Raw genomic sequence first — 12,691 nt, 5'->3', positions numbered from 1 at the left:
CAGAATAGTGAGTGCAGCTCTGGAGTATAATACAGGATGTAACTCAGAATCAGCACAGGATCAGAAAAGTAATGTAATAAAGTAATTATGAAGTGATTGAGCTTCTGTACAACAATTTGATATGTAATCTCATGTATATTGGTGGACATCCTTCCCCCCTTTCCTTGGCTTAATCCAGAGTGAAGCGAGATCTGCTCGGTCGTTTGAGAACAGCTGTTTTCAGGTATCCCGGTGTCACGCAGGTCTGAGAATGGATGGGCGTTGGTCTGGAGCGCCTGTGAATATTTATATACACTCCGTATATAATTTTCTGTAATGTACTACAGTTATTGCAGTGCTGGGAAGGGACCGGACTGTAACCCAATCACTGCCAGATTTCCTTTGAACATGAAGCGAAAATATCACAAAATGAGACATGGCCTTATTCACAAGCTCCTAAAACATGGCTTTATTTTGTGTTAGTCATTGGTGAAGTGTAGAAAAAGAAGAAGCGAATGCCAGTGTTAAATTGGTGTACATGAGTCCGTCCATTACTGTGCAACCAGGGGAAGAAACAGTCCGTGTCTTGCAGCCTCTTACCGGACCGTCAGGACACAACGCCAGGCGCCAACGTGCTGGTTTCCGGAGAATACGGGACTTGCCTTTACGGTCATTTCGTTGGCCAAACAGCAACAACTACTATAGCGATGAGAAGTAGAACAATAACCACCATCATTGCTGCAAGAACAGGAGAAAAGAAAGTGTTATCACAATAAGACCTGTTTGACCGCAGAATTATCTTGAAGGATTTACGAAGCATATCCCACATAATACAGTAATTCTACATTTTTTATTTATCTTTTAGCTTTCACCCCATCAAGGAAAAGCTGAGTGACGGCGGCTATAGCTGTCATTAGGGTGTCACTGACCCAGCATGTCATACATGTAAGCCGCACTCCACGCCGGACGCTTCACTAGTAATTTATGACTTTTTGGTAATTTAGAAGACTCTGGCCCATAATCTGTAGCTTCTCCACCCACAAAACAGGTGGCAGCGGAGAATTGGGGGGTGGTTCGGGATCCGTCCCGTACATTCCTTCTGCTACATTCCCCGGCCTGGCCACGTTTGCGTCCTGTTGTGATTACGCGCCCAATTACTACAATTCCACGGCCTGTGTACCGCAGCTCCTGGGAAAATCTGCAGATCTTTATGATCGGGGATGGATACAATGAGCATAAGTGACCTTCTAATGATGTCACGAGCATAGCTGGGGTCATATATCCACAGAAGATACATTAATAGAGCTGTTCCACCCTCGTCCTTTTCTGGTCTATTCCTTTAACAAGACCCTACAAGATGCACTCAGTACCTGGGGAAAAGAGGGGTACTAATCTTTCCACATGTGTCTTCCCAAGTACTGGGAAAGACACACAGAACTCACATCCAGCCTATATTACTGGGAGAGACACACAGACCTCACATCCAGCCAACATTACTGGGAGAGACATGCAGACCTCATATCTAGCCTATATTACTGGGAGAGACACACAGACCTTACATCGAGCCTATATTACTGGGAGAGACACAGTCCTCACATCCAGCCTATATTACTGGGAGAGAGACACAGACCTCACATCGAGCCTATATTACTGGGAGAGACACACAGACCTCACATCCAGCCTATATTACTGGGAGAGAGACACAGACCTCACATCTAGCCTATATTATTGGGAAAGAGACACAGAGCTCACATCTAGCCTATATTACTGGGAAATAGACACACAGACCTCACATCCAGCCTATATTACTGGGAGACACACAGAGCTCACATCTAGCCTATATTACTGGGAGAGACACACAGACCTCACATCCAGCCTATATTACTGGGAGAGAGACACAGACCTCACATCGAGCCTATATTACTGGGAGAAACACACAGACCTCACATCTAGCCTATATTACTGGGAAATAGACACACAGACCTCACATCCAGCCTATATTACTGGGAGACACACAGAGCTCACATCTAGCCTATATTACTGGGAGAGACACACAGACCTCACATCCAGCCTATATTACTGGGAGAGAGACACAGACCTCACATCGAGCCTATATTACTGGGAGAAACACACAGACCTCACATCTAGCCTATATTACTGGGAAAGAGACACAGAGCTCACATCTAGCCTATATTACTGGGAAAGAGACACACAGACCTCACATCCAGCCTAAATTACTGGGAGACACACAGAGCTCACATCTAGCCTATATTACTGGGAGACACACAGAGCTCACATCTAGCCTATATTACTGGGAGAGACATGCAGACCTCACATCCAGTTTATATTACTGGGAGAGACATGCAGACTTCACCTCACATCAAGCCTATATTAGTGGGAAAGAGACACAGACCTCACATCCAGTCTATATTACTGGGAGAGACACACAGACCTCACATCTAGCCTATATTACTGTGAGAGACACACAGACCTCACATCCAGTCTATATTACTGGGAGAGACACACAGACCTCACATCTAGCCTATATTACTGTGAGAGACACAGACCTCACATCTAGCCTATATTACTGGGAGAGAGACACAGACCTCACATCTAGCCTATATTACTGGGAGAGAGAGACAGACCTCACATCCAACCTATATTACTGAGAGAGACACACAGATGGTAGTCTCACGTTGGAAGCAGTAGTGGATGGTGAGATATGGAGCCTGACAGTCAAAAGTTCAAAACATTGTTACCCTTTTGCTTGTCAGTGTCTGCTGGATGAATATTCTTATCAGTGCTCTAGGCTGGATGTGAAATCTGTATGTCCCTCCCAGCAATATAGGCTGGATGTGAGGCCGTGTGTCCCTCCCAGTAATATAGGCTGGATGTGAGGCCTGTGTGTCCCTCCCAGTAATATAGCCAGGATATGAGCTGTGTGTGTGTCTCTCTCTGTAATATAGGCTGGATGTGAGATCTGTGTGTCTTTCCTAGTAATATAGGCTGGATATGAGGTATGTGTGTCTCTCCCAGTAATATAGGCTGGATGTGAGGTCTGTGTGTCTCTCCCAGTAATATAGGCTGGATGCGAAGTCTGTGTGTCTCGCCCAGTAATACAGGCTGGATTTGAGGTCTGTGTCATTTCCCAGTAACAGATGCTGGATGTGAGATCTGTGTGTCTCTCCTAGTAATATAGGCTGGATGTGAGGTCTGTGTGTCCATTCCTGGAATAAATTCTGAATGTGAGTCTCTTCCACTAATACATGCTGAATGCGAGGAATATGTGAAATATAGACTGCATTTGAGATCTGTTGTTAATGCTTTCTTCATTAGTGCAAAAATTAGCAAGGCTTCAATGCTGCAGATTTTTCCTCTTCATGTGCTTTCCTACTTATTAACAGCATTATTTACAGCAAACAAAAACCTCTGTGCACATAGATTTTAAAGGGGTTGTCCAGGCACAACATATTGATGACCTATTCTTAGGACCTAGATAGATAATCCTTCTCTAACAGACATTGCTCAGCTTATAAATGACAGTCTTCAATTAAGATGAATGGGTGCCGTGTAATATATAGCTTTATTTTGAGAATACTTTGAGGATTTTTTTTTTTTGCACCTCCAACCTAATCTTCATCCTACACACACCATGTTTTTCAATAAAGGAGCCGCAGAAAGTTTATTAAAAGGGGCTTATGATTTCATACTTTAATATCCGTCAACTAACTACAACCCACCTCTTCCCTTCATCCACAAATCTAAAAGAACAGTCGCTCATACAGAAAAAAAAAGGAGAATTACAGCAAAAGAGGGCAAAACAAAATCCCCCCAAGCCTGGGATCTGGCAAAGATGAATATTATTCAGATGAATATTTCAAGGCTCAGTTCAGTGGAAAAACAGCAAGATAAATAGGGAAAGACACCAACTTTGAGGCATAGGCTGGAAATGGATGTAACACATGCTTGTCCTTAGGATGAAAAGGTTTTTGTGGCAAGGACCCCAATGAATGGCATGGTTTTAAGAGTTAATGCTTTATGAACGCCTTCCAGGTGCACTGTGTTATTACAGAGCAGGGACTGCACGGCATAGTGGAAGAAATTCAGGTGGATCATGGGGTGTCCCAACAAGACAAATTATCAATTGCATCTGGAATCGTATGGGAATTGGAAGTGTTTAGTGGTAATATTAGGACCTTACCCCTAGTGCAACCATTGGTGTAACCACCATTCAGATATGTGGTCATAGAAGAGGGACATCATTTATAGCGATTCTGATTAACCCTGTATAAAGTTTTGCTGTTCTAATTGGATTTTCCTGACATTTTCTTAGTTGCATTTTACAGCAAAAGCCATGGTCCGTAAATGGCTTACAACACAGCACAGCGATCTCATTGTTGAAAGATATCAGTCAGGAGAAGGGTACAAAAATGTTTCCAAGGCATTACATAAACCATGGAAAACTGTGGAGACATAATCAATAAGTGGTTTGAATTTGCCACAAAAGTGACATTACCTAGTACTGGCCATTTGTCAAAACTTAATGAAAAGACAGGAAAAAAAATTGGTCCAGGAGGCTACCAAGAGCCTACAGCAACATTAAAGGAGCTGCAGGAAATTCTGGTACGTACTAGTTGTGTCCAGCATGTGACAACAATCTCCCATATTCTTCATATGTCTGGCCTTGGGTGTAAGGTGGCAAGATGGAAGCCTTTTCTTACAAAGAAAAAGATCCAAGCCAGGCTAGGTTTTGCTGCCAAAACCTACATCAAGTCTGCTAAAAACATGGAGAAAATTTGTTATGGCCTGCTGAGGCCAATATGAAACTTTCTGGCCATAATTCCAAAAGTTATGTTTGGCGCAAAGCCAACAATGCTCATCACCAAAAGAACACCATACCCACAGTAAAGCATGGTGGAAGTAACATTATGCTTTGGGACTGCTTTTCGGCAGCTGGCCTGGTACTAGGGCTTTAGTAACGGTGGAGACAATTATGAACAGTTCCAAATATCAGTCAATTGTACAAAAAAACCTTCAGACCTCTGCTAAAAAACTGAAGATGAAGAGGAATTTCACCTTTCTGCACGACAATGACCCTAAACAACCTGCAAAGCAAAAATAGAATGGCTTCTCCAGAAGAACATCAGAGTTTTGGAATTGTCCAGTTAGAGCCCAGACCTGAAGTCAAATCTATGGGTGACATGAAGAGGGCACTGTACACAGGAGATGTCCTCGCAATCTGACAAATCTGGAGGTACTGCAAGGAAGAAAGGGCAAAGATTGCCAATTGTAGATTTGCCATGCTGATAGTCCCCAGGGACTAAATTCAAAGGGGACTTCAACAAAGGTTGAACATATTTATGCAACCACATTATTTTAGTTTTTTATTTTCCACCCAAAAATATTTCAGTTTATTTTTCAATGGATTTGTACAGATTATGGGAGACATTAAAGGTGGAAAAAGTCCTGAAATGATTCTTCTTGGTTTTATTTTTTTTTACAAGAAAAAAAAAACTGGCATTTTACCAGGCTTGGGTAGACTTTTTTTTTATCCACTGTAGATTGACCAATAGATAGACAGATAGATATAGATAAATCAGTCTAGCCATAAAGATCCAGCACATTTGTATGTTATATAATATAAATTAATATTTCCTTTATTATGTCATCCCCACTCTTCTCTCCTCTCCATTATCTCATGTGAACTTTTTCCCCATTATAACATTTTTTCGGTTGTGTTCGTCGCGCTCCATGGTAACATTAACCATCACGATGCTCGAGAGACCACCGGCAACAAAGGGCAATGGCCACAGATTATGGAATATATCAGGATAACAACAGCACTAAACTTACAAGGGCTTTCTCATGTGTGCACAAAGGCAGCGATTGTGGCCTGTCACTGTGAGATTCAGGGCCTGTCTCCCTGGCATGGTGGTATTTACACTGTCAGCTCCCCGGCTCGCTGTGCGGCTGAGAACCTGCTTCAGATCCTGGCACCCATTCAAGTAGTGTGTGAACAAAAAAGCCCGTCATAAATATGTCTTGTTCTGACAGTCTCCCTTGTGTATCGGCCGCCTAGAAGCACAAGTCTGGAGCGTTCAGCGCTGTGGCTCCGCTGATTTACCGTGAAGGAGCACTCCGAGGTGTCGCTCTATCCAAGTGTGGAGAATATGGTATCAATTAAGGGGCCTCACTAATGGGTTTTTAACAAGGGGAAGAGGGTTTAATGGGGGGAAAAAGGGACTTAACCCTCTTTTTTTTCCCCAAGTTAATACAACAATTTTCCAAGAAGAGATGGGAGTCAGTGGCGGGATTGACAATTTAGTAGACTTGTAGAAAATTACCAAAATTTTTATACGCTTAGAGTTGGTCCAGCAGCAACATTGGTAATTCATGGCCACCGGACCAGAGACCTCCAAATCTCTTCTGCGCCTCTTCTGATGTCATGTGTATGTCACATCGAATCGATGATGACATAATGAAAAGACAGGAAAAAAAATTGGTCCAGGAGGCTACCAAGAATCGATGATGTTGTGCTAGGCCTGCCAATCAATAATGGCAACGGGGATCCCAAGAGGTAGGAGGCAATTCGCAGGGCTCTACCTTGGCGACCACTGACTGCTAGTGTTGAGCGAGCACTAAAATGCTCGGGTGCTCGAAGCTCAGGCCGAGCTCACCGTGATACTCGGGTGCTCGACTTAAGCAACGATCGCAGTGTTAGTCTATGGGAGACCCGAGCATTTTTGAGGCGGCACCCCCGGCAGTCTGTAGAAAGCCTAAAAAGTGCCCAAAACGATAGTGACAGTGCTCAAATGACATGGGGACAACATGAGGATCGCCCCAGGAAGCATTTCTGACCCCCAGGTCACTGCTGTCAACAACGTGGTCAGAAGTATTAAGCCACTTTTACGGGCTCACAATAAAACGTTCAAAAACGAAACTGAAACTGTTTTCCTGTGAAATATGTTAAGGAACATCCTTTCCAGGGTAAAGACTTGTGTATAAGGTAAAATAAATAACCAAAAAATAAAAATACTCCTCTACACCTTGGGTTATGTTCACAAGTAGCATTTTTTATGCGTTTTTGCACTTTTGTATGGCTTTCAACAGTGACAAATGCATTCACTGGGAAATGTAATTTTAACATTTTAAAACCTTATCTGGCCATGTGCTGTGTGACACATGCATACAGTGCTGAAAAGACATGGGAACAGCATGGGGAAGACCCCTGGAAGCACCTCTGACACCCACGTCACTGCCTAAAAGTGTGCCAATCAGAAGTGATCATTGTCGCATCAGAAGATGCAGGCTTGCAACTATCCCCGTGCAAGTCCTTGTCCCAGGGCAGTGTTCAATTTTACCTCCCCCATTCATTGCAATGCAAGCACAAATACGCAGCCAACCACCCACCCACCCGCAGGCTGCAATACTATACTGCTAGCTTGCACTTGAAATGGGGCCTTTTAGTTTGGAGGAGGCCGAAGCTGGCCACTACCTCATGGCTGCTTCGGCAGCGAGGTCTCCATACTCAGACCCCAGCCGCCACTATTTGTCCCGGTAACCTTCCCCACACTTTTCTTAGCCTGGCCTGCTTTAGGGCAGCATTGGACGAGCCCACCAGACAACCAGACTCCTCCGGTAGGCCCTGGCTTCTCCATCAGGGGAGTTGAGAGTGCCAAGGTGAGGAGCATGATGATGATGATAGAAGTTAGCATCGGCTTTGTTTTCTTGGAATTCAGGCGTAATTGTGCAGTCTGCCACCCACCCACCCCCAGACTGCAATACCATACTGCTAGCTTGCTTGCACTTGAAATGAGGCCTTTTAGGCTTGTGGAGGCAGACGCCGGCCACCATGTCATGGCTGCGCCGGCGGCCTGGTATCCATACTCAGTCCCCAGCCGCCCGGCGGCCTGGTGTCCACACTCAGTCCCCAGCCGCCCCTATTTGTCCCGATGCGCCTTATACACAAGCGGCATACCAAAAAATTACCTGTGCCCTACCCAGTGCATTTAGTGGGAAGGACAGCCTATTCCGCTGTAGTGTGTGTACGCCAACCCCCTGTTCATGGCACATGCGAAGATGCCTCCCGCCCTGCATCTGTCGTTGTAGACTTGCAACTATCCCCGTTCAAGTCCTTGTCCCAGGGCAGTGTTCAATTGTAACTCCCCCATTCCTTGCAATGCAAGCGCAAGTATGCAGCCTGCCACCCCCCCCCCCCAGGCTGCTATACCATACTGGGGCTTTTCAGAGTCGCATGCTAATCTTTATTGCTCACATGGGTAAGCCCCTTTGACTTAAACACGATGGTATTTTTAACCCATTAGACCCTATATGTGTTTGGGGGGGATTCTATCAGGTAACCAATTACCTATAGATACTACTCTATGGGTGTTTTTTGTGATATTCCCTACCAAATCTTAGACACCTTACTATTCTTCTATTTATTGCTGGATATTACCCTATCTATTTCATATATACTATTATATGATGGGCATAAAGATTGAGTATTTTTGTGGCTCTGTTGTATGACCCCTACCCCGAATGACTTACTATCTGTATATGTATATTTTTTTGTCACTTTTGTATGTATATTTTAAACGATCGAATAAATATGTGTTTTTAATTATTAATACTCTGTTGTTTGAGTGGGAATTTACTCCATGTTCTCTGTAGGTTGATTGTCTTTAATTGGAGTTCCCAATATATATTATATATTTTTTTGATACAAATTGTATAATTTGGCCAGTTCGGCTCAATAGTTTATGTGCTATACCATACTGCTTGCTTGCACTTGAAACTGGGCCTTTTAGGCATGTGGAGGTGGAATCTGGCCACCACGTCATGGCTGCATCGGCGACCTGGTATCCATACTCAGTCCCCAGCCGCCCTGCGGACGGGTGTCCACGCTTGGTCCCCAGGCGCCAGGGGGTGGCCGGGTGTCCATACTCAGTCCCCAGCCGCCCCTATTTGTCCCGGTGCGCCTTATTCACAAGCGCGCATACCAAAACATTACCTGTGCCCTCCCCATAGCATTTAGTGGGAAGGACAGCCTAACCACAAACACGTGGACAAGTGAATATGGCCAGGGATGGTCCATCTCACTGACGCCTTCACACTGGGTTAATATTGTGTTAGCCGGGAACAGTTGGACACTGGGATGCAACACGTCTTCCAGACATAGAGGATTGCGGGTCCTGGGTCAATCAGGCTTCAACACAAAGTTCAGAAGGTAGACAGCAGCAGTGGTCGGCCTCCTACACAACGAGTAAATTATTCATGATCATGAGGCCATCCATCTCCTTAGCTTTCTGTTCCTTGGAATGCAAGCGCATGTAGGTAGTAGCAGCAAGGCCTGAGGTGGTCAGTGTTTTAGCGCATATCCTACCTCCTCCGAGGATTGCTGGATGTTTTCCTGCTACTATACCAGTTCTATGACTCCTGCTAAAACAAAGCTTCAGGTGATGAATGATGGATGAGGTGGTGGCAAAGGAGAAAGAGCAGGAGGAACAGGGACCATTCACATCAATATCAGGCCAATCAACCACACATGTCTTGTAGGATATGTTTCTGTACCAAAAGGAGCGGTTCGACTACACAGTTATAGGGCATATAGTGAGTGCAATGCCTACCAAAAATTTCGAGGCACTCCAATGCCCCTTGGAAGTGACATGGAGGTCAGAGGGCCTTAACTGAACCGTTTTTTCCATTTATAGCAACTGGGTCTCCTGTACACTGTTGGCCTAAGCAGTGAATGGAAGGCTTTCCAAAAATTATGAGGAACTGCAATGCCCCTTGAAACAGATGTGGATTACAGCGTACTAAAAACATTCTACCCATTATTGGGGAGTGGGTCTCCCTTAGTGTTCGCCTATGCATTGAAAAGCAAAAGCTGACTAAAATTAGGAAGAAATGCAATGCCCGTTGGAAGAGTCATGGAGGTTAGAGGTAATTAAAAACAACATTTCAATGGCCCTTGGAAGAGATGTGGAGTTCAGAGTGGTTTAACAAGACGATTTTAATGCCCCTTACAAGAGCCATGCAGTACAGCAAATTAAAAACATTATTCCCATCATTGGGGAGTGGGTCTCCCATAGTCTTTGCCTATGCCTTCCAAGCAAAAGCTGCCAAAAAATAGGACGGAGGAACTTGCAATGCCCCTTACAAGAGCCATGCAGTACAGCATATTAAAAACATTATTCCCATTATTGGGGAGTGGGTCTCCAATAGTCTTTGCCTATGTCTTCCAAGCAAAATCTGCCAAAAATTAGGACAGAGGAACTTGCAATGCTGGCAACATGGACCACGGTCACCCTGGTGGTATAGTGGTGGTGGAGGCTGAGGATAAGGAGAAGAGCAAAAAACAGCCGAAATGAGGAAGCGTATACCCATGTGTGGGTGTGAAGCGGTGCATGGGAATACACCTCCCGAAATAACACAGTGGATTTGACTTTATGTTACTCTGCTGTCATTTGGTGGTGATGAGAAGTCTGGCCCAATCCAGCCCTTGTTCATTTTGATAAGGGTCAGCTTGTCAGCATTGTCAGTTGACAGGCGAGTGCGCTTATCAGTTAGAATTCCCCCAGCGGCACTAAAAACACGCTCCGATAACACGCTAGCGGCAGGGCAGGCCAGGACCTCCAAGGCGTACAGAGCGAGTTCATTTCAAGTGTCCAGCTTGGATACCCAATAATTAAAAGGCACAGAGGAATCACGGAGGTCGCTGGTATGGTCGGCAAGGTACTCCCTCACCATCTTTTGAAACTTTCCACTCCTTGTGAGAGTACCCCGCACTTCAGGGCCTGTAAGCTGGGCGGGTCTCAGAAAACTGTCCCAGAATGTTGACAGTGCTCCCCTGCCACTGCTGGATTGGAGTTGCGTCTCTCTCGCCTGTATACCTTGGTTGGGCAACGAACTGTGACCTCTGCCACTAGCGTGTTCAGATGGGAATTTTTTTTAACAGTTCTGCAGCAAGGGCCTTCTGGTACTGCTCCATTTTTGTAGACCTCTCCACCTCAGGAATAAGAGAGTGAAAGTTCTCCTTGTAGCGGGGGTCTAAAAGTGTCACCGACCAGTAATGACTGTCACCCAACATTTTGACAACGCGAGGGTCATGGTTAAGGCAGCGTAACAAAGTCAGCCATGCGTGCCAGACTGGTAACAGGCAAGACTTACGTGTCCACACCAAGATGATGACTGACCATGCTCTCCTCCTCCTCCTCCCCCTCCCCCTTGTCCTCAGGCCACCCAAGCTGAACCGACGGTATGACAGTTGTACAGGTACTACCGTCTACAGCGCATGATACCAGCTCCTGTTCTTCCTCCTCCTCCTCCTCTCCCTCTCCCTCATTATCCCCCAATGCACGTTGGGATGAGATGAGACTGGGCTGTGTGTAATCGCCCGCTACGGCTTCTTGATCCATCTCATCATACTCTGGCTGCAATGCCTCCTTTTTAATTCTCTGGAGAGAGCGTTGCAAAAGACAGACAAATGGGATGCTGATGCTAATGATGGCGTCATCGCCACTCACCATCTTGGTGGACTCCTCAAAGTTTGTCAGGATGGTACATATGTCAGACATCCAGGTCCACTCCTGAGGTCTTATGTGTGGAGTCTGACCTGAATATCGACGGCCTTGTTGCAGCTGGTACTCCACAACTGCTCTCTTCTGCTCACAAATCCTTTGCAACATGTGAAGGGTAGAGCTCCAATATGTGGGGACATCACACACCAGTCGGTGTGCCGGAAGATGCAAACGCTGCTGCAACACAGCAAGGGCGGCGGAAGCTGTAGCCGACTTCCGAAAATGAGCTGACAGGCGGCGTACTTTGACGAGCAGATCTGGCAACTCGGGGTACGATTTAAGAAACCGCTGAACCACGAGGTTAAGCACATGAGCCAGGCATGGAACGTGTATGATCTCGCCTCGCCTCAGAGCCGCCACCAGGTTACGGCCATTGTAACACACGACCATGCCTGGATGTAGGTTCAGCGGTCTCAGCCACAGATCTGCCTGCTTTCACAGCTGTCCACAACTCACAAGCAGTGTGAGGTTTATCACCTAAGCTTATGAGTTTCAGCACAGCCTGTTGCTGCTTGGCTGAGCCAGTACTGCAGTGCTTCCAGCTTGTAACTGATGTGGTGATATCGGAGATGGAGGCTGAACATGAGGAGGAGGAGGAGGATGATGCGCAGGAGCTGTACACTGTGGGGGCAACTCTGACTGACATAGGGCCCGCAATCCTCAGTGTGGGGAGGATGTGTTCCGTCCCAAGGTCCGACTAGGTCCCAGCTTCCACTATGTTTACCCAGTGTGCCGTCAGGGAGATGTACCGTCCCTGGCCACAAGCACTTGTCCACATGTCCGTTGTCAGGTGGACTCTCCCAGTAACTGCGTTGTTGAGGGCACGGCAGATGTTTTGGGACACGTGCTTGTGTAGTGGGGGGATGGCACACCGGGCAAAATAGTGTCGGCTGGGGACCGAGAACCGAGGGACGGCCACCGCCATAAGGTTGCGAAGGATTCCGTCTCCACCAGCCTAAAAGGCAGCATTTCCAACGCAAGCAGTCGTGAAATGTGCGAATTTAGGACTGTGGCCTGTGGGGCGTTGGCTGCGAATTTGCGCTTTCGTTCAAAGGTCTGGGATATGGACAATTGAACGCTGCGGTGGGACATGGACGTTGATGCTGTTTCTTGAGAAACTGCCATAACAA

General features: G+C 46.0%; 1 protein-coding gene across 1 annotated transcript in view; it reads right to left on the bottom strand.

Annotated features, from left to right (window-relative positions):
• Positions 1–420: 420 nt before the first annotated feature.
• STX8 (syntaxin 8) overlaps positions 421–12,691 on the bottom strand; it is a 247,172-nt gene continuing 234,901 nt past the window's right edge. Inside the window, exon 8 of the mRNA XM_073680981.1 lies at positions 421–717. Within this exon, the coding sequence (XP_073537082.1) occupies positions 650–717 (68 nt within the window). The 3' untranslated portion in view covers positions 421–649. The remainder of the gene's footprint in view (positions 718–12,691) is intronic.

This window comes from Phyllobates terribilis, unplaced genomic scaffold (assembly GCF_046119375.1).
Source record: "Phyllobates terribilis strain yellow unplaced genomic scaffold, ASM4611937v1 Scaffold_5__5_contigs__length_657084704, whole genome shotgun sequence".
In the NCBI taxonomy this organism is placed as follows: Eukaryota; Metazoa; Chordata; class Amphibia; order Anura; family Dendrobatidae; genus Phyllobates; species Phyllobates terribilis.
Note: the sequence above shows the minus strand (reverse complement) of the source record. Positions and strands in the feature narration are given on the sequence as shown.